This window comes from Malaclemys terrapin, chromosome 16 (assembly GCF_027887155.1).
Source record: "Malaclemys terrapin pileata isolate rMalTer1 chromosome 16, rMalTer1.hap1, whole genome shotgun sequence".
Lineage (NCBI taxonomy): Eukaryota > Metazoa > Chordata > Testudines > Emydidae > Malaclemys > Malaclemys terrapin.
In genome coordinates, this window is record NC_071520.1 from 3,677,866 (window position 1) to 3,705,536 (window position 27,671).

The window sequence follows — 27,671 nt, forward strand, 5'->3', positions numbered from 1 at the left end:
GGCACATGAAGAGGGAGTGCCTTCACAGAACTCGCAGGGCTCAGGCTAGCCCTGAGGTGGGCAGGGGTGAGCACTGGTTGTGCCTCCTCTGCCACAAGGGGTGCCGGGGAAAACAGCCTAGCCCCCAGAAAAGGAGGGGGAGGCCGCAGGGCCGGGTCCGAGACTGCCCTGAAGGAGGGGGTGGTGACGAGCAGGGCCCAAAAGAGGGGATTGTCAGGGGCAGCGAGGCCCCAGACAAGCCTGGGAACCCACATGGGAGCCAGGAGGGCCAATGCAGGAACCCAAACTGAAGTAGGAACCCATGTAGGACCAGAGCGGTCGATGATGGGAACCCAAACACTGGAGGAAGGGAGCCAGCTGCTCGTGCTGGAGAGCGTGCGCAAGGATAGGGACTCCCTGCGGGCCCAGCTGAGAGAGGAATGCTGGGGCGATAGGAATAGACAATTCCTCCCTCCCCCCATCTCCGGTGGAGGGGATCTTGAGGTGGGGGGTGGTGTAGTGGGGTGGTTACCCCGCTCCTAAAATAGCAGGGGTTAAAAGCATCCCTGCAGAGGGCTGCAGCTCTAACAGCTGCTAGGCTGATTGGGGAAGTAGCTGCAGTTGGGCCACGCCCCAAGCAGGCCACAGCTGGCCTGTGTAAGAGGCTGGGAGCCAGGCACTCAGTCTCTCTCTGCCTTCAGGTAGGGTTACCATACGTCCTCTTTTTCCCGGACATGTCCGGCTTTTCAGCAGTCAAACCCCCGTCCAGGGGGAATGGCCAAAAAGCCGAACATGTCCGGGAAAATGGCGGCTCTGCTCCACCCCGACTCTTCGGCTCTGTTTAAGAGACGAGCTGTCCGATTGCTACGGGCTTTGGGCAGCCCCCGTGCCTCCGGACCCTGCGCCGCCGGAGCCCGGGAGGGGAAGTGCCCGGCTGGGGGCGCAGGGTCCGGAGGCATAGGGGCTGCCCAAAGCCCGAGCGCTACCGGCTTCACGGTTTGCCGGGCAGCCTCCAGACCCTGCGCCCCCGGCTGGGCACTTCCCCTCCCAGGCTCCAGCTGCACTGGGGAAGTGCCGGCTGGGGGCGTGGGGTCTGGGGGCTGCCCGGCAAACCCTGAAGCCGGTAGCACTGGGGCAGCCCTTTCCCCCTGGCTGGGAGTGGAAGGGGGGGGCGGAGTTGGGGGGGGAAGGGGCGGCGTTGGGGTGGGGCTAGGGGTGGGGAAATGGGTGGGGCCAGGGCCCATGGAGGGTCCTCTTTTTTTATTTGAGATATGGTAACCCTACCTTCAGGGAGAGAAGGGCCTGGCTGCAGGGAGCTAGACACAGGATACCTGTAGTGGAGCAGGGCTGGGGAAAGTAGGGTTACCATATTTCAACAATCAAAAAAGAGGACGGGAGGAGCCCCGCCCCTGTCCTAGCCCCGCCCCCGTCCTGTCCTAGCCCCGCCCCTGCCCCTTCTACTCCCTCCCACTTCCTGCCCCCTCAGAACCCCCAACCCTCCCCCCCCACTCCTTGTCCCCTGACTGCCCCCCAGGATTCCACCCCCTCCCTAAGCCTCCCTGCCTCTTGTCCCCTGACTGCCTCCTCCTGAGACCTTCCCCACATCCTAACTGGCCCCCTAGTACCCTACCCGTCCCCTGACTGCCCCAACCCTTATCCACACCCCCACACCCTGACAGCCCCCCCCAGAATTCCTGACCCATCTAAACCCCTCTGCTCCCTGTCCCCTGACTGCCCCCTCCTGGGACCCCTGCTCCTAACTGCCCTCCAGAACCTCACCCCCTACCTAAGCCTCCCTGTTCCTTATCCCCTAACTGCCCCCCAGGACCCTACCCCCTACCTGTACCCTGACTGCCCAAAACCTTATCCACCCCGCCCCCAGAAAGCCCCCCCCGAACTCCCAACCCTCCCCCGCTCCCTGTCCCCTGACTGCCCCCTCCTGGGACCCCTGCTCCTAACTGCCCTCCAGAACCCCACCCCGTACCTAAGCCTCCCTGTTCCTTGTCCCCTAACTGCCCCTTCCTAAGACCCCTCTCCCTAACTGCCCCCCAGGACCCTACCCCCTACCTGTACCCTGACTGCCCAAAACCTTACACCCCCAACCCCCAGACACCCCCCCGCTCCTTGTCCCCTAACTGCCCCCTCCTGAGACCCCCCACCTGTACCCTGACTACCCAAAACCTTACACCCCCAACCCCCAGACAGCCCCCCCCGAACTCCCTGACCCATTCAACCCTCCCCCCTGCTCCCTGTCTCTTGACTACCCCCCCCGAACCTCCCTGCCGCTTCTCTGGCCCCCCGCCCCCTTACTGTGCTGCAGAGCAGCGTGCTCGACAGCGGGGGAGGGCAGCAGGGTCGGAGCCGGGGATCTGTGAGTGGAGGGAGGGAGAGGAGGGGGGGTGCCAAGTTTCAGGAGGGAGGAGGGGGAAGTGCAAGCAGGGCTCTGGCTGTCGGAGCACGGGCTGCTTTGTAAGCGCGCGCACGCTCTGCATGGGAGGGGGAAGGAGGGGAAGTCCGGACATTGACAAATTCCCCCCGGATGCTATTTTTAACCCGAAAAAGCCGGACATGTCCGGGGGAATCCGGACGAATGGTAACCCTAGGGGAAAGGCCTTGGGGGCTGGGAAGCTCCAGCCTGGAAAGCCCCAGGCTGTGGCCTAGTATTAGGCCAAGGAGTACTGGGGGTTGCAGAGGGCAGCCCAGGGCTAGGCCAAGGCAGCAGGTCCAAACCCTCCTTGCCTCAGCACTAGGCCACTGCCAGTCTCTAACTAGCCCCCGCTCCCTGGGGCAGACTGCAGTATAGGCCACTCATCACTGGCAAGGGGGGTTTGGACTGGCTGCCTTTACCCACCCTCAGGCTGCCCCTCTGCAACCCCAATACCTATATGGGCCTAGGACAAGGCCCTGCAGCCTGGGGGGTTGCTGGCCTAGGGCTTCCCAGCCCCCAAGGTCTTTTCCCCAGCCCTGCTCCACTACAGGTACCCTGTGTCTAGCTCCCTGCAGCCAGGCCCTTCTCTCCCTGAAGGCAGAGAGACTCTAGAGCTCCTGGCTCCCAGCCTCTTACACAGGCCAGCTGTGGCCTGCTTGGGGCGTGGCCCAACTGCAGCTACTTCCCCAAGCAGCCTAGCAGTGGTTAGAGCTGCAGCCCTCTGCAGGGCTGCTTTTAACCCCTGCTGTTTTAGGAGCAGGGTAACCACCCTGCTACACCCCTGCCAGGGCCGGCTCTAAATTTTTTGCTGCCCCAAGCAGCAAAAAAAAGCACCGCGCTGCCGGAGCTCCTCCCCCCACCCGCCCCCCCACCGAGCGCCGTGATGCCAGACCCCCCCCACCGAGCGCCGCGCCGCCGGAACCCCTCCCTGAGCGCCGCACCCCGCCCACACGCCGCAGTGCCCCCCGCCAAGCGCTGCTGGAGTGCCCCCCCCCCGCAGAATCGTGCCACGCTGCCCCCCGCCACATCAAGATTGGCCGCCCCTAACCAGGTGCCGCCCCAAGCATGTGCTTGGTTGCCTGGTGCCTGGAGCCGGCCCTGACCCCTGCATTCAAAAACAGTGTAAAACTTTAGAGCCTACAAGTCCACTCAGTCCTACTTCTTGTTCAGCCAACCGCTAAGAGAAACAAATTTGTTTACATTTACGGGAGATAATGCTGCCCACTTCTTAATTACAATGTCACCTGAAAGTGAGAACAGGCGTTCGCATGGAACTGTTGTAGCCGGCGTCACAAGATATTTACATGCCAGATGCCCTAAACTTTCATGCTTCTGCCATCGTTCCAGAGGACGTGCTTCCATGCTGAAGACACTAGTTAAAAAAATAATGCGTTAATTAAATACGTAACAAAAAACCTGCGTTTGTAAGTTGCACTTTCACGATAGAGATTGCACTGCAGTACAGTACTTGTATGAGGTGAATTGAAAAATACTGTTTCTGTTGTTTATCATTTTTACACTGCAGATATTTGTAATCAAAAATAATATAAATTGAGCACTGTACCCTTTGTATTCTGTGTTGTATTGAATTCAATATATTTGAAAATGTAGAAAAACATCCAAAACTATGTATAAATTTCAATTGGTATTCTATTGTTTAACAGTGTGATTAATCATGATTAATTTTTTTGAGGTAATCACCTGAGTTAACTGCGATTAATCAACCGACCTAACTTCCAAATGTTGACGTTGCTATCAAATTGGCCTTTGAATAAGGAACCAATCAGCCTCAGAATTCCTTTTATGTTATGCAAAGCAGCTCTGGATAAGGACAATTCACCAACCTGAGCCATGTGATTGACACAAACTCACCGAGTGGAATGAAAGGAGGTCATGGGATGGGAAAGGGATGGGTGGGGATTGGGATATGTTGAACCTAGTCCCAATTCTCAAAGGCTCCTGGTGTTCCGAGATGCTCTATGATCTCACACTTATCCATCACCAAGTGGCCAGATGGATATAGCCTGACTTTAGCCAGGCTTTTGATACTGTCTTGCATCACCATCTCAGAAACAAACTAGGGAAATACAACCTAGGTGGAGCTACTCTAAGGTGGGTGCACAACTAGTTGGAAGACTGCTCCCAGATAGTAGTTATCAGTGGTTCATAGTCAAGCTGGAAAGGCATAACGAGTGGGGTCCTACAGGGATCTGTTCTGGGTCTGGTTCTGTTCAATATCTTCATCAGTGACTTAGATAATGGCATAGAGAGTATATTTATAAAGTTTACAGACAATACCAAGCTGGGCGGGGTTGCAAGTGCTTTGGAGGATAGGATTAAAATTCAAAATGATCTGGAGAAATAGTCTGAAGTAAATAGGATGAAATTCAATACGGACAAATGCAAAGTACTCCACTTAGGAAGGAACAATCAGTTGCATACATAGAAAATGGGAAATGACTGCCTAGGAAGGAGTACTGTGGAAAGGGATCTAGGGGTCATAGTGGACCACAAGCTAAATATGAGTCAACCGTGTAACACTGTTGCAAAAAAAAGCAAACATCTTTCTGGGATGTACCAGCAGGACTGTTGTAAGCAAGACAGGAGAAGTCATTCTTCCGCTCTACTCTGCGCTGATTAGGCCTCAACTAGAGTATTGTGTCCAGTTGTGGGTGCCACATTTCAGGAAAGATGTGGCCAAATTGGAGTAAGTCTGGAGAAGAACAACAAAAATGATTAAAGGTCTAGAAAACATGACCTGTGAGGGAAGATTTAAAAAAAAAAAAAACATTTTTTTTTTTCAGCAACAGAGGGTCCTGTGGCACCTTTGAGACTAACAGAAGTACTGGGAGCATAAGCTTTCATGGGTCAGAACCTCACTTCTTCAGATGCAAGCCTCTGTTGCTTTTTACAGATTCAGACTAACACGGCTACCCCTCTGATTTTTTTTTCAAAGTCTCAAAGAGATGACTGAGGGGGGACATCATAGTTTTCAAGTACATAAAAGGTTGTTACAAGAAGGAGGGAGAAAAATAGTTTTCTTTAACCTCTGAGGGTAGGACAAGAAGCAATGGGCTTAAATTGCAGCAAAGGAGGTTTAGGTTGGACATTAGGAAAAACTTCCTAACTGTCAGGGTGGTTAAGCACTGGAATAAATTGCCCAGGGAGGCTGTGGCATCCCTGTCATTGGAGATTTTTAAGAGCAGGTTAGACAAACACCTGTCAGGAATGATCTAGATAATACTTAGTCCTCCCATGAGTGCAGGGGACTGGACTAGATGCCTCTCGAGGTCCCCTCTAGTCCTATGATATTCTAGGATGCCTTCTCCCACTGAGCTGCAGCAGCTACCCACTTCAAAGTGACTAGGTGAGCATCTGGGTCACCCTCCTGTACTATCTTGGACTAGTGCTGCTCAGAATGGGGGAGTGGGGTCAATTTCCCCCCACACACACACACACACGCGCACACACACACAGCTCCCAGGGAGTCCATGTAAGGGGAGTAAGATTCAGGAATGGGTTAAAGATGCAGACAAGGCCTTAATTAGCCCTGCTGTTGCTGCACCTGGGGAAGGGGTGTGTCTGGTAGGGCAAAATTATCAAGAAGGAAGCCCAATAGCGGGTAGGTGAAAGCCAGGAGAATGTCCTGGGGCTGACAGAAGGAACGAGGATGCTAGCAGTGGGCCCTGACGGCAGAGGGGCATGAGCCCTTGGAAAGAGGCTAAAGTGGCTGAGGATGGTTGCAGGAGGTAGGAAAACTAGGCCAGAAGTAAACAGCGGCTGCAGGAGATGAAGACTCTTGGTGTGGTGGCCCCAAAAGAGGGTGTAGTGAGGACTAAGGGACTGGAATGGACTAAGGTGGTGAGTTTGCTGGGGCTGGAAACACTGTTAGATTTGTCTGTGTTTTCAGAATCCCAGGGGAAGGCCTGAGGGCCCAAGCAGGGGTCCCACAGTTACGGAGACTGTGGTTTTGACTTGGGATTTGGTACCTGAAAGGGTGAACTAGCTGGAGGGTTAACTTGTGGGAGGCAGGGAACCACTGGGTGTCCAGAAAGGCTGCTGACAGGGGCAGTGAGAAGAAGAAACTCCGCTATGCGTGCTCAGGCACCAAGCAGTGGGTCGCTCTTTCGTGGGATTTTTGTCATGAAAAGTTGATAATTTTTTTTCACTTTCCCCCAGAAAATTTAGACTTTGTCAAAAACTGCGTATTTTTTGGCTGAAAGCTTCCAAAAACTGAACGTTTTCCAGTTTAAAAAAATGCTCAAGGAAAGCGAACACTTCGGGTTTTCACCTAAATGAAAATGTTCCATATGGGGAGGGGGGAAAAAGTCTTGATGGAAATGTTTTGAACCCCCTTAGCTGAGACTAGCAGTGTTGCCAGATTGTAAGCCTTGTAATATTTGGTCCCTTTCCTAAGCCCAATGGCTGGAACCAGGTTATAAACTGAGGTTCTCAGTTATCACTTTTTTTTAAAAAAAAGTTTCTAGTCCTGGTGGCTGCAGAGAGACGTTTCAGGTGTAGAAAGAAACTTAGGGAAGAAAAACAAATTTCCCCTGAAAGTCTGGTTCCAGATTACGTTATCTCCCATCCAAAAATGTTTGGCAATTTTTTTTTAACAAGTAGCTGCAACAATAAACCATAACCTCAGCATGAGCTTTTTCCTCAAGCCTGCATAATCCCGGCAGAACCTGCTGCATCCCTTGTCCCCTGTGCCCAGGTTTCCAGATCATTGGTGGAAATTAACCAGACATGCGGCAGCACAATGAGTCAGCCGGACGCACTCGGCTGGTTTTTGCACGTTCCAATAGACGTGAACTGCCGCCCTGTTACGGGAACTGATCGTGCAAACATTCACATTGGCATACTACTCATGTGTTGGGGTCTTCAGCTGGTGAAATTCATCTCATACAGAAGGCCTGTGCCTGGCTTATGGACCACTAAAGCCCTTATAGGGAGTACATGATACTGGCCTTTTGCGGAGAAGTGAATTTCACCACAGTAGGAGTAAGGGCTTCATTCTCATGCCCCTGCCGCTGAGATCACCTCGAACACCTGGTCACTTCACACTCTGTGCCAGTCAATTTACAATATTTGCTACTGTGTCGTTATTGAACATTAAACTTCACTTGTCTTGCAGTTCTCATTGAGACTTAAAAAAAAAAAAAAAAAATCAAGCCAACCCCGTTGACTCGGCTATGCTATACTCTAATATATTGTCTGTAGGGCTGCATATGAAATTCTTGTTTGCATCATCTGTTACATTAATTGGCAAATCTTTTTATAATCCAGAGAAATCCTGTTTGTAAAGGGATACGCACAAGAGGACAAAGGTAAGGCCGCACTTCACTCTGCATTGCCTGGCTTCGGACAGCTTGTTTTCTCAACCTCAACATTCCCTGAGCACTAGTTCTTTGCATGGAATTTCCTTGTTCTTTCCCGACTGTCCCAAAATACAGTTATGCAGATGGCACTTCCCAAACGCTGCCTTTCCGGGGTCACAGGAACACATCCGCCTTCAACGGCTCGCTCTGAGTGTTAAATGCAGCCAGTTCCTATGGTGCGTGGGTTTTCTGGTGTTCTCTGAGATGTGCGTGTCGTCTAAAGCCTCTCTCGCACTCAGGACACTTATAGGGCTTGTCTGTCATGTGGATTTTCTGATGCTGAATGAGTGTCGAGCTCCGGCTGAAGCTTTTCTCACAGGTGGGACATCGATAGGGTTTTTCTCCCGTGTGGATCCTTTGATGATCTATGAGGCCCGACTTCTGAGTGAAGCTTTTCTCACACTCGTTGCATTTAAAGGGTTTCTCTGCGGTGTGGCTCCTCTGATGTGCCATCAGCTTGGAGCAGTGGACAAAGCATTTCTCACATGCAGAACACTTGTAAGGCTTTTCCCCTGTATGGGTTCTGGAGTGCTTGGTAAGGGTTGTGCTGGACCGGAAGCCTCTCTTGCACTCGGGACACTTAAAGGGCCTCTCTCCTGTGTGGACTCTGCGGTGTTCAACAAGACGGGATCTCCGAAAGAAGCTCTTCTCGCATTCGCCGCACTGGTAGCGTCTTTCCCTTCCGAGGGCGTTCGGCTGATCGGAGGGGCTGTCCTCCTCCGCAGCGCCCTCCTCCGTGTGGACTCGGAGGCGGTGATCGCTGAGGGCCGAGCTGCGGCTGAAGCTCTTCTCGCACTGGGGACATTTGTAGGGTCTCTCTCCAGTGTGGAGCCTCTGGTGCTCAATGAGCCGGGAGCTGCGGCGGAAGCTCCTCTTGCATTCAGGACACTGGTAGGGTCTCTCCCCGGTGTGGATCCGGCGATGCTCAGTGAGGTGCGAGTTCCGCACGAAGCTCCTCTCACACTCGGGGCACTGGAAGGGTCGCTCCCCTGTGTGGATTCTCTGGTGTTTGATCAGGTGAGAGCTCAGCGCAAAGCTTTTCTCACACTCTGTGCATGAAAAGGGCCTCTCTCCGGTGTGGCTCCTCCGATGTGCAATCAGCGCCGAGCCCTGCTTGAAGCTCTTGCCGCACTCGCCGCACGTGAAAGGCCTCTCACTCGTGTGGGTCCTGTAGTGGGTGGTGAGGGTCGAGCGGTTCCCGAAGCTCTTCCCGCACTCGCCGCACTGATGGGGCTTTTTCCCAGTGTGGACCCTCTGGTGCTCCGCCAGCCGCGAGCCTCGGCTGAAGCTCTGCTGGCAATAGCTGCACGTGTAGGGCCTCTCCCCCGTGTGGACTCTGTAATGCTGCAGCATGCTCGTGCTCTCTGCGAAGCTCTTCTCGCACCTGGGGCACTGGAAGGGCCTCTCCCCTGTGTGGATTCTCTGGTGTTTGATCAGTCTGGAGCTCTGGCTGAAGCTTTTCTGGCACTCGGGGCATTCGTAGGGTCTCTCCCCCGTGTGGAGTCTCTGGTGCTCCACAAGCTTAGCGCTGCGGCTGAAGCCCCTCCCGCACTCGGGGCAGCTGTAGGGTCTCTCCGCCGTGTGCACCTGCTGATGCTGAATAAGGTGTGCACGCCGGCTGAATTCCTTCTCGCAGGTGGGGCACTTATAGGGTCTCTCCCCAGCATGGGCTCCGGAGTGAGCGGTTACATGCGACGGGTGAGGAAAGCGTTCGTTGTATTCCATGCAGCAGTGCAACCTCTGCTCTGGGGGGGTTCTCGGGGAGGCAGCGGCATCTTCCACTTCATTGAATCCTCTGCCACACCGATTCGCTCCCCCACGTGGGTTTCCTGTTGGCTTCCCCTGCTGTCCTTCTGACGCAGGCTGCCCCTCGCCCACACCCCCGCCGCAGCCTGGGAAAGCAGTCGCTCTGGCTCCTCGTGGCTCACCCAACCTCTCCGGAGACTCCTCGTCCTTAGTCCCTGAGACGAGCTCATCGGCTGGAATACAGGGGAACCCAGAGCTGGATTAGTGCATGCACACGGATCAATGGCTACTGTACGTATTTCATAAACGCCTACGACCGATATATGTACGGCAAGTCCTGTTTTCAAAAGTGACTGAGATACTGCAGAGCCTTGGGCTTGGCCTGCACTACCGCTAGGTCAACAGGGCAGCTTACGTTGACCTAATGACGTCAGTGTCGCACTACAGCCGTGCTCCCGCCGGTGGAAGCGCCCTACTGCACCGACCTAACGCCACCTCCACAAGAGGCGCAGGGCTTATAGCGGGGTAGTTAGGGCAAAGCAGGGTCTGTTACACTTACATGGGCTGTTGGCTGTCTCTGCTGGAGCCGTGAAACGGACAAGAAAGCTGGCTCCAGGCTCCCCAGCCGGGCTGCTGCGAAGTCTCTGCTCCAGGCTGGGCTGCCTCCCATGGTCCCAGTTCCCCACTCCCTGCCGAGAGCCCAGCTGTCCCCCAGGGTCCTGCTTCCCTGCTCCTCACCGGGACTATGGCAGCCAACCAGACTGTGGGTATGAATCTCCCCGCTGGAGGCAAGAAGCCTTGGACGGCTTCCCCCCGACTCCCAGCTGGGAGCAGGGACCCAAAAGGCGGGGGGGGTGGGGGGAGCTGCGCAGAGCTGGGAGCCCTGGGGCTCAGCCCCCCGCACTGCCCCTTTCCAATCAATGGAAGTGCTCCTGGTGAGGATTCACAGCACTGTGGCTGTAAAACGACCTAACCTGGGTCGATTTAAGATTGTAGTATAGACATGTCCTTATCCTCATTGAAGTCAATGGGATTTAGGCCTAAGGGCTAGCTCCACAAACCGACTGAGGTTCCCACTGGAATCCTCAGCCCCAGATTAGGTGTCCAGGCTCCCCACACAATGCATGAGCGTCGGGTACCTAAGAATGGGAGTTACAGGAGACAGCAAGCGGGGTGTGTTGCTGCTTAAGTTAACCAGTGGAAAATGCTGAGGAGAGGCTGGGGCTCAAAGGTCATTAGAATTGGGATTCACAGCTGGGAACCCTCTCCTGGAGTTAGGTGTCTAAGCCAGGGCAGCCCTTTCGCACAAAAAGCCAGACCGAGAACCCCACCCCATTAGAGCCAATAACCCAGGGGTTGGGGCACTCACCTGGGAGACGAGACCTGTTTTCAAATCCCCACTCTGCCCGATTTGGAGCGGGGACATGAACTTGGGTGCAAACCTCTCACCAGCGCCCTCACTAGCAGGCCCTTGGGTGTTCTGGGCTGGCTTTGTTCAGGTTAGTCTTGCTACGAGAACACCAACTGGATTGGGCCTCACAGGCAGGAAACACCTAGCTAAAGAATCCCATCGGGGCTTGGGCATGAGCTAGGATGCTGAGCAGCTTGACAGCCTCAGGAGTTGCTTGGACTTGTGCCCGTCTGCCAGCCCCGAGGGAGCGTCACTTGCAGAAACAGGGGTGCTTGCGGGATTGGGCAGAAGCTAAGAAGGGGTTCTGAGGATCTCTGTGGCACCTAGGCACTGGAGTTCGGTGCCAAAGTCCCTTCGTGGTTCTAGTCCTAAATCCCTTCTGAAAATGGGACTTGGGCTCCTTGGAAAATGTTGCCCGTCGTCTACAAGGTAATATCTCAGCAGCCTATTTAATGAACTTGAATCTGGAATTCCAGACAATTCAAACAACCATCTAATACATGCATAATGATCCTCCTGCTATTCATAGACGACCACTTGTTTTCTCTGTTTTGTGTCTTGTACAGGCAGACAACACTTAAAATTGACACCTCTCAAGCATACACTAATTGTTCCTAAATCTCAGTCTTGCAAGAACAAGCACCAGCTGGAATTTAGTTGCCATTTACTGAAAATGAATGGGATTCATTTATAGAGTATTTGATTCATCCTAGAAAACCTCTCTTATGTGGGCTAAATATTCTGTAAACTGGAATATGCTTCAGGATATCTTGTGTATTCTTTTGTAGGATCTTTTTTATTGTTTACAAGAAACTCTGAACTCAAGTGTTCAATAGAATAAATAACTGAACTAATATATATATTACAACCATCAGATTAAGGAAGATTCATTGCAAATGGAATCCGGTGGAAGAAGGAAGCTTTTGAAATACTTGTCTGTCTGGGTTTGGCTGATTAGAAGGTTGTCCCTGCCCTGGTCTCTTCTGGGCTGTTATCTATGCAACATGGAGAGCTATCTAGGGCAGTGATTCTCAACCAGGGGTCCGGGGCCCCCTGGGGGGCCATGAGCACATTTCAGGGTATCCGCCAAGCAGTGCCAGCGTTACCCTTGCTGGGGCCCAGGGTAGAAAGCTGAAGCCTCACCACATGGGGCTGAACACCGGGGCCCTGAGTCCTGCCACATGGGGCTGAACACTGGGGCCCTGAGTCCCGCCATGCAGGGCTGAAGCCAAAGCCTGAGCGATGTAGCTTCGTGGGGGCCCCTGTGGGATGGGGCCCCTGGCTATTGTCCTGCTTGCTACCCCCTAATGCCAGCCCTGGCTTTTAGATGCAGAAAACAAGTTATTGTCGGTCAAGTGCAATGGAAGTAGGTGGTTCCTCTGGGCTCATATAAAATTCATATGGATTGGATCAACAATCAACTGTTCTCAGTGGGGAGTAGGCATGTTTGTGCTCCTGGCTGGAGAACAGCTGACTGGCAGTGCAAGAAAGGCAATCCAAGCCATTAGAGAACAGCTTCTGGGACCCTCCCAATCCAAAATCACATCACGCAGCACATTGTCTTTGGTCAGGACCCCACTCCTGAAAGTCACTGATCTGTAGTGACCGCAAGCACGAAAACAAAGGAACTAGAGAGGTGTCCCTAGTGCTACATACCTCACTGCTGGGCCCTCTGTATGCACTGTCCAGCAAAGAAGTGCAGGTACACATGGCCTCCTCTTTAAAAGTGGCCACTGATTTGGGGTCCCTGAATTGCTGGGTCCCCAAGTGGAGACACTGTTGTTCTGATTTTTCAGAGGTTTTCAGCATGAAGATAAGGCACCTGGTGTCTCGTGCCAAGATTCAGGTACCCAGAGGCAGTGGGCATTCTTCAAAATGTTGGCCATGAGCTCATTATGTTTAGTAGTGTTTCTGGGGGTCTCTCACAAGAACAGTGAGCATTATATTGCTAAAGCCAGACAAGTCACTTCAGCCAGACTGTAACAAGGAAGGGGGATGGGAAGAGAATTACTTAGCCAGTAAGGAAAAGGACAATGATAAATGGCTGGAAGGCTGAGAAGAGGGTGGAGCTAGATATGCAAGTTAACAAGGATGGGGCCACGTTAGCTTTTTGGATTCAGAGTTTTGGTTAACCTATTCGGAAGATGGAGACCACACGCAAGCCAGTCCAACTTCAGATTACAAACACCGCCAAGGTATGGGGAGTTCAGATCCAGGGCTTGTCATTTGGGCTCATTAGCATGAACATTGTATTACTATGCTAATCAGAACGCACTGTATTACTATGCAAATCAGAACGCACACTGTATTACTATGCAAGTAAGTATGCACATTTTCATTACTATGGAAATTGTGTGGCAAATTTTATTACTGTGAAAATTAACATGCACATTTTTATTAGTATGCAAATTGGAATATGAAAGGATAAAACGAGGCCAAATCTTTTGGTCCTCCAGTAGTTTTAGTCAGTCCTTACTTCACTGAACGCTTCTTTTGAGGAAACACCGCGTCAGAGCCAGACTAGCCCATTTTTTACTAGGAAGCTTTTGAAAGATGCAAATAACTGTTGAAGTGTAAATTGTTACTCACCTGAGGAAATGTACCTAGAACTGCCTCCTTCCCCCGAGGCCTGGCAAGTCTGGGCACAGGGCTCTTCCCCTCGTTCTATCAGCCAGATAAGGGCAGGTTTCGTAGCTGCATGGCCTGGCACTGGAGAAGAATGAACATCATTTCAAATATAAAGATTTTAGTATTTTGTAGGGGACAAAATAAATAAACAAACTTTTCCACTGAACCTTTTTTGGATGGGAAAATTGGGTTTTTGACTAAACACGTTTTTTGGTGAGAAGTGTCTGCTTGCTGCAGAAACTGTTGTTTAGGTGAAAAACTGAATGTCCAAAACCAAATATTTCCATCCTGAAGTGCTGCCACAGTACCCCATGCTCCCATCCTCCTCCCTGGGCTGGGCTCCCTAGCTGGACTTTTGTCTCCCATTACGCAGCATGGCAATGTGACCACCCGGGTGCACCACCTCCCCTCAACAAGACAGGAGACCACTGTGCATCATGGGAGATGTAGTCCAATCAGGGACCCCAGTCTACAGAATAAAATGGAGCATGAGGCACTTGAACTACAACTCCCAAGGCACTGCAGCATCATTTTCCGAATAGAAATATTTTGGAGTTTTGATTTTCTGTGGGGAAAGCCCCATGGAATATTTTGACAAAAACTATTCTTCATTTTCATCTAAATTTTCTGCAGGAAAAAAAGACCAGAACACTTTCCAACCAGCTAACTTAGACATTTTAAGGGAATTTGCTGGCAGCAGAAATTATTTTTGTAACCATGAGACTGATGCCCTCAGATTGCTCCCAAAGTGGATAGCTTATAGGCAGGACGTGCTTTCCCCCTCTCTGTCCTGGAGGAAGAGCAGTTTGGTTTTCCTACCAGTTTAGTCCTTGGACTTTCTGATGGGGCTACTTACAACTTGTGGAATTAAGCCCTTGTCTTAAAAGCTCTCCAAGAACATGTTTAATTGTAAGCACATGAGTGGTCCCCCTGAAGTCAGTGGGATTAGTCCTATCATATCCTTACAGCACTTTGCTGGATCAGGGCCTTACTGCCTGCTGTGATGGAGTTTGTGATCTAGACCCAAAGCCACTGGGAACAGGACTAGGGCACGCTAATAATTCGTTTCACACCAAATGGTAACTGACGTGAAACCAACACTATTTCTTCACCGACATGGGTAGCTGATCAATACTGAATGCTAATGAGGACCCCATCACAGAGTACAGTATGTACATATGTGCTGGAATTATGGGTGCTGGGGGTGCTCCTGCGCCCCCTGATGTGAAGTGGTTGCCATTAGATACAGGGTTTACAGTTTGGTTCGATGGCTCTCAGCCCCCCCACAATACAAATTGTTCCAGCCCCCTTTATTGGAGACGTGGGTGAGCGGAGAAGTTTGGATGGTGAGGCAGCATTAAAAATTCCTTCAAAGCCCGTGGATTGAATCATTCACCTATTTACACACCTGAACACACTCTTCTCATTTTAGGAGGGTTTTACTGAATGGAGCTTGTGTAGCACGTAGGTGACCTCATTGTTTGGTGTCTCCTGGGGAGTCTGTACAGAATGCTGGGGTCTCTGGATTTTAAGTCTGCACAATTTATAAGCTAACTCCTTAACCACGTGAACAAAATGTGTCAAATCAACATCTCACTGTCCATGGTACTGACTGATATGGCCAGCCTACATCTCCCATGATGCAATGTGGTCTCCCCTCTGACTAAGCTGTGTTGTGCATCATGGGAGTCATATATGACGGCAGGTATATCATGGGATATACCAGCCAGGGAAACTGGCCCATAGGGGAGAATGGGGCCTTCAGGCACCTGAACTATACTCCCATGTGGCACTGCAGCACCACAGGGAGATGTTTAATGCTGACCTGACTTGAAACAAAATGTTTGGCCATTTCCAATTGAAATTTTTCTGAACTTTTTGTTCCATGAACAATTGATATTACAAATCTTAATCTGGATTCGGGATGAAAACAAATGTTGAAATATCCGTTTCCTGCGTGACACAAATTCCAGTCATTCACTTGGCACTAGTCATCATTCAGAGATGGTTGGTTGAGCAAGAGTCTAGGAAGCAGTCGGGGTAGAGACCGTCGAATCGTGGAAGTCAACGAATGGCTACGCAGGTGGTGTCGGAGAGAAGGCTTTGGATTCTTCGACCATGGGATGGTGTTCCAAGAAGGAGGAGTGCTAGGCAGAGACGGGCTCCACCTAACGAAGAGAGGGAAGAGCATCTTCGCCAGCAGGCTGGCTAACCTAGTGAGGAGGGCTTTAAACTAGGTTCACCGGGGCAAGGAGACCAAAGCCCTGAGGTAAGTGGAGAAATGGGATCCTGGGAGGAAGCACAAGCAGGAGAGTGCAAGAGGGGAGGACTCCTGTCTCATGCTGGGAAAGAGGGACGATCGATGAGGTATCTTAAGTGCCTATACACAAATGCAAGAAGCCTGAGAAACAAGCAGGGAGAACTGGAAGTCCTGGCACAGTCAGGGAACTATGATGTGATTGGAATAACAGAGACTTGGTGGGATAACTCACATGACTGGAGTACTGTCATGGATGGATATAAACTGTTCAGGAAGGACAGGCAGGGCAGAAAAGGTGGGGGAGTTGCATTGTATGTAAGAGAGCAGTATGACTGCTCAGAGCTCCGGTATCAAACTGCAGAAAAACCTGAGAGTCTCTGGATAAAGTTGAGAAGTGTGAGCAACAAGGGTGATGTCGTGGTTGGAGTCTGCTATAGACCACCAGACCAGGAGGATGAGGTGGACGAGGCTTTCTTCTGGCAACTAGCGGAAGTTGCTAGATCGCAAGCCCTGGTTCTCATGGGAGACTTTAATCACCCTGATATCTGCTGGGAGAGCAATACAGCGGTGCACAGACAATCCAGGAAATTTTTGGAAAGTGTAGGGGACAATTTCCTGGTGCAAGTGCTGGAGGAACCAACTAGGGGCAGAGCTTTTCTTGACCTGCTGCTCACAAACAGGGAAGAATTAGTAGGGGAAGCAAAAGTGGATGGGAACCTGGGAGGCAGTGACCATGAGATGGTCGAGTTCAGGATCCTGACACAAGGAAGAAAGGAGAGCAGTAGAATACGGACCCTGGACTTCAGAAAAGCAGACTTTGACTCCCTCAGGGAACAGATGGGCAGGATCCCCTGGGAGAATAACATGAAGGGCAAAGGGGTCCAGGAGAGCTGGCTGTATTTTAAAGAATCCTTATTGCGGTTGCAGGAACAAACCATCCCGATGTGTAGAAAGAATAGTAAATATGGCAGGCGACCAGCTTGGCTAAACAGTGAAATCCTTGCTGATCTTAAACGCAAAAAAGAAGCTTACAAGAAGTGGAAGATTGGACAAATGACCAGGGAGGAGTATAAAAATATTGCTCAGGCATGCAGGAGTGAAATCAGGAAGGCCAAATCACACTTGGAGTTGCAGTTAGCAAGAGATGTTAAGAGTAACAAGAAGGGTTTCTTCAGGTATGTTAGCAACAAGAAGAAAATCAAGGAAAGTGTGGGCCCCTTACTGAATGAGGGAGGCAACCTAGTGACAGAGGATGTGGAAAAAGCTAATGTACTCAATGATTTTTTTGCCTCTGTCTTCACACACAAGGTCAGCTCCCAGATTGCTGCACTGGGCAGTACAGCATGGGGAGAAGGTGACCAACCCTCTGTGGAGAAAGAAGTGGTTCGGGACTATTTAGAAAAACTGGACATGCACAAGTCCATGGGGCCGGATGCGCTGCATCCGAGGGTGCTAAAGGAGTTGGCGGGTGAGATTGCAGAGCCATTGGCCATTATCTTTGAAAACTCCTGGCGATCGGGGGAGGTCCCAGATGACTGGAAAAAGGCTAATGTAGTGCCCATCTTTAAAAAAGGGAAGAAGGAGGATCCGGGGAACTACAGGCCAGTCAGCCTCATCTCAGTCCCTGGAAAAATCATGGAGCAGGTCCTCAAGGAATCAATTATGAAACATTTAGAGGAGAGGAAAGTGATCAGGAACAGTCAGCATGGATTCACAAAGGGGAAGTCGTGCCTGACTAACCTAATTGCCTTCTATGATGAGATAACTGGCTCTGTGGATGAGGGGAAAGCAGTGGATGTGTTATTCCTTGACTTTAGCAAAGCTTTTGATACGGTCTCCCACAGTATTCTTGCCGCCAAGTTAAAGAAGTATGGGCTGGATGAATGGACTGTAAGGTGGATAGAAAGCTGGCTAGATCGTCGGGCTCAACGGGTAGTGATCAACGGCTCCATGTCTAGTTGGCAGCCGGTTTCAAGCGGAGTGCCCCAAGGGTCGGTCCTGGGGCCGGTTTTGTTTAATATCTTTATTAATGATCTGGAGGATGGTGTGGACTGCACTCTCAGCAAGTTTGCAGATGACACTAAACTAGGAGATGTGGTAGATACACTAGAGGGTAGGGATCGGATACAGAGGGACCTAGACAAATTAGAGGATTGGGCCGAAAAAAACCTGATGAGGTTCAACAAGGACAAGTGCAGAGTCCTGCACTTAGGACGGAAGAATCCCATGCACTGCTACAGACTAGGGACCGAATGGCTAGGTAGCAGTTCTGCAGAAAAGGACCTAGGGGTCACAGTGGACGAGAAGCTGGATATGAGTCAACAGTGACAAAGAAAAGAGAACTCTCCCCGGGGCTCCCGCCGGCTTCTCCGGGATCGGTTGCGTTACCGCACTGGACGCCTCGCGGCGCCCATCTCCGCCACTCCGGATTCGGGGATCTGAACCAGAGTGGCGGAGATGGGCGCCGCGAGGCGTCCAGTGCGGTAACGCAACCGATCCCGGAGAAGCCGGCGGGAGCCCCAGGGAGAGTTCTCTTTTCTCCTCAATATATGTTCCATTCTATATGCATCCGAAGAAGTGGGCTGTAGTCCACGAAAGCTTATGCTCTAATAAATTTGTTAGTCTCTAAGGTGCCACAAGTACTCCTGTTCTTCTTTTTGCGGATACAGACTAACACGGCTGTTACTCTGAAACCTGTCAGTGTGCTCTTGTTGCCAAGAAGGCTAACGGCATTTTGGGCTGTATAAGTAGGGGCATTGCCAGCAGATCGAGGAACGTGATCGTTCCCCTTTATTCGACATTGGTGAGGCCTCATCTGGAGTACTGTGTCCAGTTTTGGTCCCCACACTACAAAAAGGATGTGGAAAAATTGGAAAGAGTCCAGCGGAGGGCAACAAAAATGATTAGGGGTCTGGAGCACATGACTTATGAGGTGAGGCTGAGGGAACTGGGATTGTTTAGTCTCCAGAAGAGAAGAATGAGGGGGGATTTGATAGCAGCCTTCAACTACCTGAAGGGGGGTTCCAAAGAGGATGGAGCTCGGCTGTTCTCAGTGGTGGCAGATGACAGAACAAGGAGCAATGGTCTCAAGTTGCAGTGGGGGAAGTCCAGGTTGGATATCAGGAAAAACTATTTCACTAGGAGGGTGGTGAAACACTGGAATGCGTTACCTAGGGAGGTGGTGGAGTCTCCTTCCTTGGAGGTTTTTAAGGCCCGGCTTGACAAAGCCCTGGCTGGGATGATTTAGCTGGGAATTGGTCCTGCTTTGAACAGGGGGTTGGACTAGATGACCTCTTGAGGTCCCTTCCAACTCTGATATTCTATGATTCTATGATTCAGTCTCTGGTTTTAGAGCTGGCCGGTCTCACCTTAGTCCACTTTCCTCAGACTCCAGGGACGGGGCTCGCTTCTCTATTAGAAAGTGTATTTTAGCAGCAACCTGGTGTCTCAGTGTTTAAGACTTCAATCAATCAGCACATAACAATGAGGCTTATAAACGCATGAAGCAGCAAGAGGCAGGGAATGAGGGTTAATCTTGGGGCTGGTATATAATATTTTGCTTCTCCTGGTTACCTGTGTGGGAATTTAAATATTCCTGCATTATAAAACATGTGTAGGTAGTTGCCCTTAACAATGGAACTTGTAATCTCTCAAACTATCACTTCATGTTATACCCTGTAATGAAGTAGATTTTAAATCAATATTTAGTGTACAAATTAGCTTTTCTTAAATGCATAGTTAAATGTGAAGAAATACATAATACTTATTTGCAACTGGAGGATGCTGTCAATAGAGATATTACAGGTACTGCTATATTTTGGGAGCATGTGAGGAATCTGTGGACTTGTCTACACACAGCTTTTGTACTGTTTTGAAACTGGTTTAGTTACAGTGGTGCAACCCTCCATTGTGGACCACCAAAAATCAATGGAACATGGAAATAACTATGAACTGAATCTGAGTGAGAGCTGGCAAAGAAAACTCATCTTTACCCAGGGAAATCAAAGTCTCATAGTTGTCCCTCATCACGTCTCTGTACAGCTCTTTCTGCCATTCCGCGAGCTCCTCCCACTCCTCCTTGCAGAAATAGATGGCAACATCGTCAAACATGACCAGGGCCTGAAACGACAAATAAACCATGATCAGCAAGGTCTGCTTCAGTCACATCCTGACACTGGCAGGGCAGGGGAACTCACACTGCGAACACACACTCAAGCTGGTGCATCCCAGGGGAATCCCACACTTGCAGCTCTCCCTTGTCCCCACAGGGCTCTGACGGAAGGAAATCAGTCTCCAAGGGATGCTGGGATGGTGAGTAGCAGCTTTGCCATTCTCACAGTGGAGACTCCCCAACGAGGCAGCACTAGTTGCCACCACCCCTCTCGAAATGAGGGACATGTGACCGTCAGGATGGGGGACAACGCCCTGTGAAATGAGGGACACGATGAGGGACGCCCATTTCTTTACCGAGCACTCCCAGGAGTGCACATTTCCTGCTTCTCCACAGCCCCATCACCAATGAGCCTTTAAAAGCCTCCCTGCTCTGCCAGCTCCACCTCTCTCTCCCCACCAAACACACCTGCTTTCTCCCATAAGCCACATCCTCCTTCCCTCTCCAACGCTCCTCCAAGCCTGTTCCCCCCCAGTGACCCCTCTGAAGCAGTGTCCACCCCACCCATCCAGCTCCCCTCCAAGCTTGGGGGCCTTCTCCCCTGCCCCACATACCTTCTAGGACTGAGGACTTACAACTTACAACTGTGCTCTGGGCAGCCAATGAGCACAGCGTAGCCACAGCAGGGTCGCCTGATTGGCTTGCTGACTTCTTTGGACAGCTCTTAGGCCCAAGAGCAGCTCTCTGGCTGCTCAATGAGGCACATGCCCGCAGCTGTGGTCTTGCCGCTGCCTGCCCTGCTCCAAGCCTTGAGCCCAGCCTGGCTCCTGCCTTGTTCCTGTCCTACCCAGTTCATTCCACCCCTGCTCGGTTTCTGGCTCTGGTTTCTGCACTATCCCTGGCCACTGACTCCAGCTCCGACCACGAGGCCTGACCGCCCATGCCCCTGTCCATGACAATGCCTCAACCACCTTCACGTGGATGCTAGAGGGACTGGAGACTCGCGCTCTCCTCTGAAGCAGGATCAGCCCCCACCCTGCACAGCAAGGCCCCGTGGCTCTGCACTCAGAGCCCATGGCTGGGTGGGCAGTGAGAGCTGTGGCTCCACAAAACCTGCCTAACAAGCAGGGTGATAAGATGCCCCCCCCCAGGTCCCTGTGTCACAGGAGGCTGCAGCTGCCCCCTCCCTGCACCGCTGATCAGTTCAATAGTGGATCGGCAATGAGGGACTGCATGCTGGCAATGTTAAAAATCAGGCCAGATGCGGGGTGTCTACAGGCATAACTGAGTGAAATGTTCTGGCTGTGTCATACAGGAGGTCAGACTCGATGGTCTAATAGTCCCTTCTGGCGTTGGTGTCTATGAACCAACAACAAGCAGATAGAAGAAAGGGCTCAGAGAACAAGCCCTTGTTTGTGCTGAGCGCCGCAGACTGGAATTCCAGCGTTTCTCTGCATGCACTGTGGCTGCCTTTGCTGGGTGAGGTGCAGCTGCACTGAGGGGTGGAGGGATTACGTGGAGCTTGGCAGAGCTGTCCCTGTGATAGGAGGAGATGTGCCCATGTGCCTTGAGGGATCCAGGCCTCATTTCAGTGCTGAATTTTGAAAGTTGTGTCCATAAACATGCACCAGGGCGTCTTCTTGCCATGGGGACCACCAGCAATCCGGTGGTGGGCTGCTGGGGCTGAGGGAGACCAATGCCTCAGACGGGCGAAAGGGGGGGCAGGTCTGGTGTAAGATCAGTGTTTGAATGTTCGGCAGGTGCAGATAGTTCCTGTTTGCTACACCTGACTAAAGCCGAGTTTTACCTGAGCAAAGAGGTGTTAGACTCTGTCCTGCAGTGCTCATGTGTGTGCTCTGTTCCCAGGGGGTTCTGTAGCACCTATGTGGGTAGCGTGCTAGTACATGTTACTGGCGTATTGGGGCATTGCTCAGAGGGCAGAGTTAAGGTCGCATTGTGGGGGTGGCATGTTTACATTTAGCCACTCCGCGTTCAGGGCAAAAGGCACCAATGAACAACCTTAACTCTGCATTAACGAAGTTTTGGGGCATTTGATTTCCTTGTTTGTTTTTAAATAATTTCTCATCACCCACATGTTCCTCAGCCCAACTTTCATCCTCCATGGCTCTAGCTCCTTGGCAAGAATCCTCGGCCACAGAATGCATGAGCTGCATGTTCATCCCTTCACATCTCTTGTCTGCCTGGCCATCACAGCCTGGTTCTCCCTCCGCCACTTTGAGAGGCAGATGTCAGCATGGACCCTGCAGGTTGAAGAACTGGGGAGAGGGTGCAAGAGCCATGCAGGGACCAGCATGGAGTCAGTGGTGATCTTTTTGAAGGGGAGGGGGGGACAGACCTGGGGAGCATGTACCAGCTGGAGGCAGGGAATGGCAGGAGAATGGAGATGTAGAGTCCCTACCGCAAATCTGGGCCTAGTGTGTGGAGAAGAGGCTGTCCTCCTGGAGGCTCAGAGATGTGAAGTGGCCCATTCATCTCAATGTGGTGTTCTCAGCTGAATGAGAACACCCATGGATGTGAATACAGCCTGAAACAATAACTCTGAGAGGAGTGAACCGCTCCATTCATCTCAGGCCTTGACTACACTGGCAAGTTTCTGCGCAGGAAAGCAGCTTTTTGCGGTTAATCCCGAGGCGTACACACTGCCAAGCCACTTAGTGCACAGAAACTGCGTAACTGTAGTGCTCTAAAACCCCCCACCCCGACGAGAGGCGTACAGCTTTCTGCGCCGGGGCTACAGCGCTGCAGTGCCATCGTAGACACCCTGGTTGATTACAGCGCTGCGATTGGCCTCCAGGAGCTGTCCCACAATGACTGTTCTTGCCTCTCTGGTCATCGGTTTGAACTCTTCTGCCCTGCCCTCAGGTGACCAACCATCAAGCCCCAGCCTGTCCATTCCTTTGCAGATTTGAAAGTCCCCTTCCTGTTTGCTCGGTGACGCATGCAGTGGTCTCAGCGCATCTTTCCAGATGGCCATGCCTGCTCCACGCACCAGGTGATCCCCCACTCGGAGCAATGCTGAGCAGCTGGACATCATCAGCATTTGGAGAGAGGAGGCTGTCCAGTCCCAGCTGCACTCCAGCCATAGGAATTATGACACCTACAGACAGATGTCACAATGCATGACAAAAAGAGGCCATGACTGGGACACATTGCAGTGCAGGGTCAAAGTGAAGGAGCTGCAAAACGGCTACCACAAGGCGCAGGAGGCTAACAGCCGCTCCGGTGCTGTGCCCATGAGCTGCCGTGATACTCGGTGACGACCCCACCTCCACTGCGAAGACCCCTGTGGATACTTCGTTGGCTAAGTGGATCTGATTTGGGGAATTGCTGAAGCGAGTTGTTGGGGGCAGGAGGGTTGCAGAAAGCAGGCTTGTCTCCCACCACATGCCTAGTCTGAGCGGCGGAACAGGCTGTTGATTGACTCCCTCACTTCACGTGAGTCTCCCTCAGAGATCCCCAGGAAACTCTCCTGGAGATACTGGGCAATCCGCTGCCGCAGGTTCCTCAGCAGAGCTGCTTTGTTTCTTGCCCCATTAACGGTAACTTTCCCGCGCCACTGTGCCGTCACGGAGGGGTGGGGACCATTTCTGAACACAGGTGAATCGCATAAGGGCCAGGGCAGAAGCCACAGACTTGGAGAAGACCCTCCCTTGATTCCCTGCTCACCCTCAGCGGCGAGATATCTTCCATAATGAACACAGCCTGTGGAAAGTGTAGGGACAGGAATGATTATCAGGCCCCCCTACAGTGCTGGCTCTCCCCAAGAGCCACGTGCCCAGTGTACAGCAGGGTCCGGGAAGAGCGATTTCCCTGTCCCTGTGGCTACTCATCATTTTGGGGGTCTTGTGGCTCATGTGTGCTTGCCTGGGGCCAGCCAGTTAGTGACAGGTGTGTGAGTACTGGCTGTGTTTTAAAGCACTGAATCAGTGTTGTCTGTGTTGCAAACAATACTGCTTCTGCTTTGTTATCAGCGACTGAACGGCTGCGCAGAATTAGAAAGCGGCCAAGAAGAACTAAGGAGGACTTTCTGCATGAGGTCATGATGCACTCCGTCGCCGAGGAACAGGAATTGAAGGAGTAGCAGGACAGAGAGAAGAGGGACCGAAAGGAGAACGTGGCACACCGGAAAGAAGCCACGGAGCGGCTCTTAAACGTTATGGAGCACCAAGTGGACAAGCTCCAGGCGTTACTAGCTCTTCAAACTAAGCAGTTCTGCGCCTGCCCTCTCCTGCAGCCACTGTCGCAAAACTCTTTCCCATGCGCTCCCCCACCCACCCAACACACTCTTATCAACCTCCTGGCTCCAGTCTATACCCGTGACATTCCACTCCTCCCCCTTCACAGGCCAGCACTGCGGATTCCCACTACCCACTGCACTCAACACCCATCCCTCTGCAGCTTGGCCCTGCTGAAGTCCAGCACCCACTGCATTGTACTCCAAAGGAGAAGGTTGGGTATGATCCTTGGACATACACAAATCTGTAGCTGTCCTGGGACCCCTCCTCCTCTTGAGACCTTCCCTTCCCCCATCCCCCTCCCTGCTGATGAATTTTTTCATTTGATTCTCTCCTCCGGTTGTTGTCTTTTAATAAAATAAGTGTGTTGGTTTGAAAGCAATCTTTATTCTATTAAGTGAAAGCAAAAAGACCACTGCAAAGCAACATCCAATTATGTTAAGCCCCCTTCTTGCATCATGTGCACCAATCACCTCCTAGCATTACAAGCACTGCAATCCCGAGCATAGCAACAAATATTAGTGGCTTTCAGCTTCAAATTGCTGCCTCAAGCCATCCCTGATCCTTATGGCCCTGCGCTGTGCCCCTCTAATAGCCCTGGTATAAGTATAGGAATATTGTCATCGGCCAGGTCCAGCTTCCCATACAGGCATCGCCAGCGGGCTTTTAAACAGCCAAATGCACACTCAACAGTCATTCTGCACTTGCTCAGCCTGTTGTTGAACCGCTCCTTGCTGCTGTCAAGTTGCCCTGTGTATGGCTTCATAAGCCACAGCATTAAAGGGTAGGCGGGGTCTCCCAGGATCACAGTGGGCATTTCGACTTCCCCTATAGTGATCTTCTGGTCCGGGGTCCCTGCTTGAACTTCTTGAACAGCCAGTGTTCCGAAAGATGCACCTTTCCGGATCAGCCTGCGTTAATGTCCGTGAAACACCCATAGTGATCCACCACCACCTGGAGAACCATTGAGCAATGCCCCGTGCGATTAATGTACTCAGTGGCTATGTTGTCTAGTGCCAGAATTGGAATGTGTGCGCCAGCTATTGCCCCTCCACAATTAGGGAAGCCCATTTGTGCAAAGCCATCCACAAGGTCACACATGTTGCCTAGAGTCATGGGCAGGATGCAATTAATGGCCCTGCACACTTCCATCAACACGACTCCAATGGTTGACTTTCCCATTCTGAACTGGTTAGGGACCAATCGGTAGCAGTCTGGAGTAGCCAGCTTCCACAGTGCAATCACCACGTGCTTCTCCAACAGCAGGGCAGCTCTCATTCTTGTGTCCTTGCACCGCAGGGCTGGAGCAAGCTCCTCACACAGTCCCATGAATGTGGCTTTCCTCACGCGAAAGTTCTGCAGCCACTGCTCATCATCCCAGACACGCATCGTGATGTGATCCCACCACTCAGTGCTTGTCTGCCGAGCCCAAAAGCGGTGTTCCACTGTGGTCAGCACCTCCGTGAATGCCACAAGCAATCTCCCGTCGTAGCTACTACGTGTGGAGAGATCAACGTCACACTCCTCTTGCCTTTGTAGTTTAAGGAATAACTCCACTGTCACTCGTGACATGTTGGTCAGAGCGAGCAGCATACAGGTCAGCAGTTCGGGATCCATTCCTGCAGACTGAAGAGGCAGAGCGCGCAGTACACAAACCGTTGAAAGATGGCGCCAAATGTGGACGGAAGCACAGGGATTGCTGGGATGTGAAGCAATGCATCACAGGGCATTGGGACAGGACCCAGGATGCCCTGCGACCGCCAACCCCCCGCTTTCCCACAAGTCTTAGTGGCAAAAGAGAAAGAGGTGCTCTGTGGGATAGCTGCCCAGAGTGCACCGCTTCGAACACCGCTGCAAGTGCCGCAAGTGTGAACATGCTGTTGCACAGGCAGCTACCAGTGTGAACACACAACGGCGGTTTCCCTTCTGCACTCTCTGAGCGGTGCTGTAACTGCCGGCACTGTAACTTTGCCGGTGTAGACGTGCCCTCAGTGGTTGCCCCCTTCCCCTGGGCATTTACTGTCTGCTCACACATGGGGGAAGGGGGGTAAGGAGAGGCCTACTGCCCCTGTTTGTTCCCCCCCACACCCTCCGAGTAGCAGGACCTCCCTAGACCTTTGCTCTCACACTGGGGAGGGCAGTGGGGAGTTCACAGTTATCATGACCCCCCTCCTTTCCCATTTTTGTGGGGACCAGCCCCCTATGAGCCGGGACAATGGACACTGCCTTAAGAGATGGGGCTGTGAATGGGAGGCATAAACCAGAACTTTTGGTCTCTGAGCAAAATTTCGAAAAGGAGCCCCTCCAGAATGCAGGCAGAGAGCAAAGATCATGCACAGGACACAGGGCTTGTCTACACTTCGAACGCTACAGCAGCGCCACTGTTCACTTCAGGAGATGCTACGCATGCCGACGGGAGGGCTGAGAGGTGGTAGCTAGAATTTTTCTGTCTGCCTGGGGACGTAGGTTGGCTTAGCTACAGCAAGGAGGGGCGTGGATTTTTCATACGCCCAAGTACCATAGACCAGGCCGCAGTCTCTGAAAACGGCCAAGGGAAGGGCGCGAATTCCCAGCGTGTGGGTGCAGATTGAACAACCGCATCGTGTCATCCTGAGCCACCAAGTTACCGTGACAACAGACTGCCTGGAAATGCTCTTGCTTCAGCAGGGCACGAGCCTCACTCTCAGTCGGATACACGGCAACCCGGAGTTACAAACTTTACCTCTGGTCCCGTTTTCAGCAGTGCTTCCTGGCAGGGGCAGCGGGGCCGTGCACTAGAAGAGGAACTGAGCGAGGGGGGTCAGTGTGCAGAGGGTCAAAGCCATAGTCTGAGCCCCAGACGTGCACACAGGAAAACAGTTGGAACGAGAAATCTGTAAAATGCTCATGGTAAGGGGGCTCTATCCCCTTGCTCGGATAGCCCCAAATGCAGCATTAACGCTGCCCCACAGTCCCACGGGGCACAGCAAATGTAGTCGATCCAAGGCAATATTTGGAGTCTGGAACACTTAGAATTGTTCATCTTCAAACCCGAAGCATTGCTCAACCTTACCTGGAACAGAACTGGCTCTTGGCTGTACCGGTAACTGTGTTAGAGAGGCAGGCCTGTTTGTACAGCACCTAGCACAGTGGGCTCCTGGTCCATAAGCACTCCCACAATATAGATAATAAATAATATGGAAGAAATGTAAGCTCAGTACTAAGCCCACTCAGATAGGGCAACGTGAACCAAATGTCAGAGTTGGTAGAAAAAGGGTTCTCAGGGGAGAGGACTTTGTTGAATTCTGGTTCCAGGTTTAGAATTCACTCCTTAATAGAATCGCTTTAGTGAAGGAGTAACAAATGCGGATTTGTGTCTAGCACCGATATGCGACTGAAATCACTTTACACCTCTGGAAAAAGGATTTATTGAATGTCTTCTATGTTCCCATCGCCTTCTGAACCAGGAAAGGGAATATGGGCAGCGCGTGA

At 51.8% G+C, this 27,671-nt stretch overlaps 1 protein-coding gene across 1 annotated transcript in view; it reads right to left on the minus strand.

Annotated features, from left to right (window-relative positions):
• Positions 1 to 3,421: 3,421 nt before the first annotated feature.
• LOC128824500 (zinc finger protein 883-like) overlaps positions 3,422 to 27,671 on the minus strand; it is a 28,349-nt gene continuing 4,099 nt past the window's right edge. The window contains exons 3-5 of the mRNA XM_054006056.1: positions 19,826 to 19,952; positions 13,535 to 13,654; positions 3,422 to 9,767 (exon numbers count right to left, since the gene is read on the minus strand). Of these exons, the coding sequence (XP_053862031.1) occupies positions 7,960 to 9,767; positions 13,535 to 13,654; positions 19,826 to 19,952 (2,055 nt within the window). The 3' untranslated portion in view covers positions 3,422 to 7,959. The remainder of the gene's footprint in view (positions 9,768 to 13,534; positions 13,655 to 19,825; positions 19,953 to 27,671) is intronic.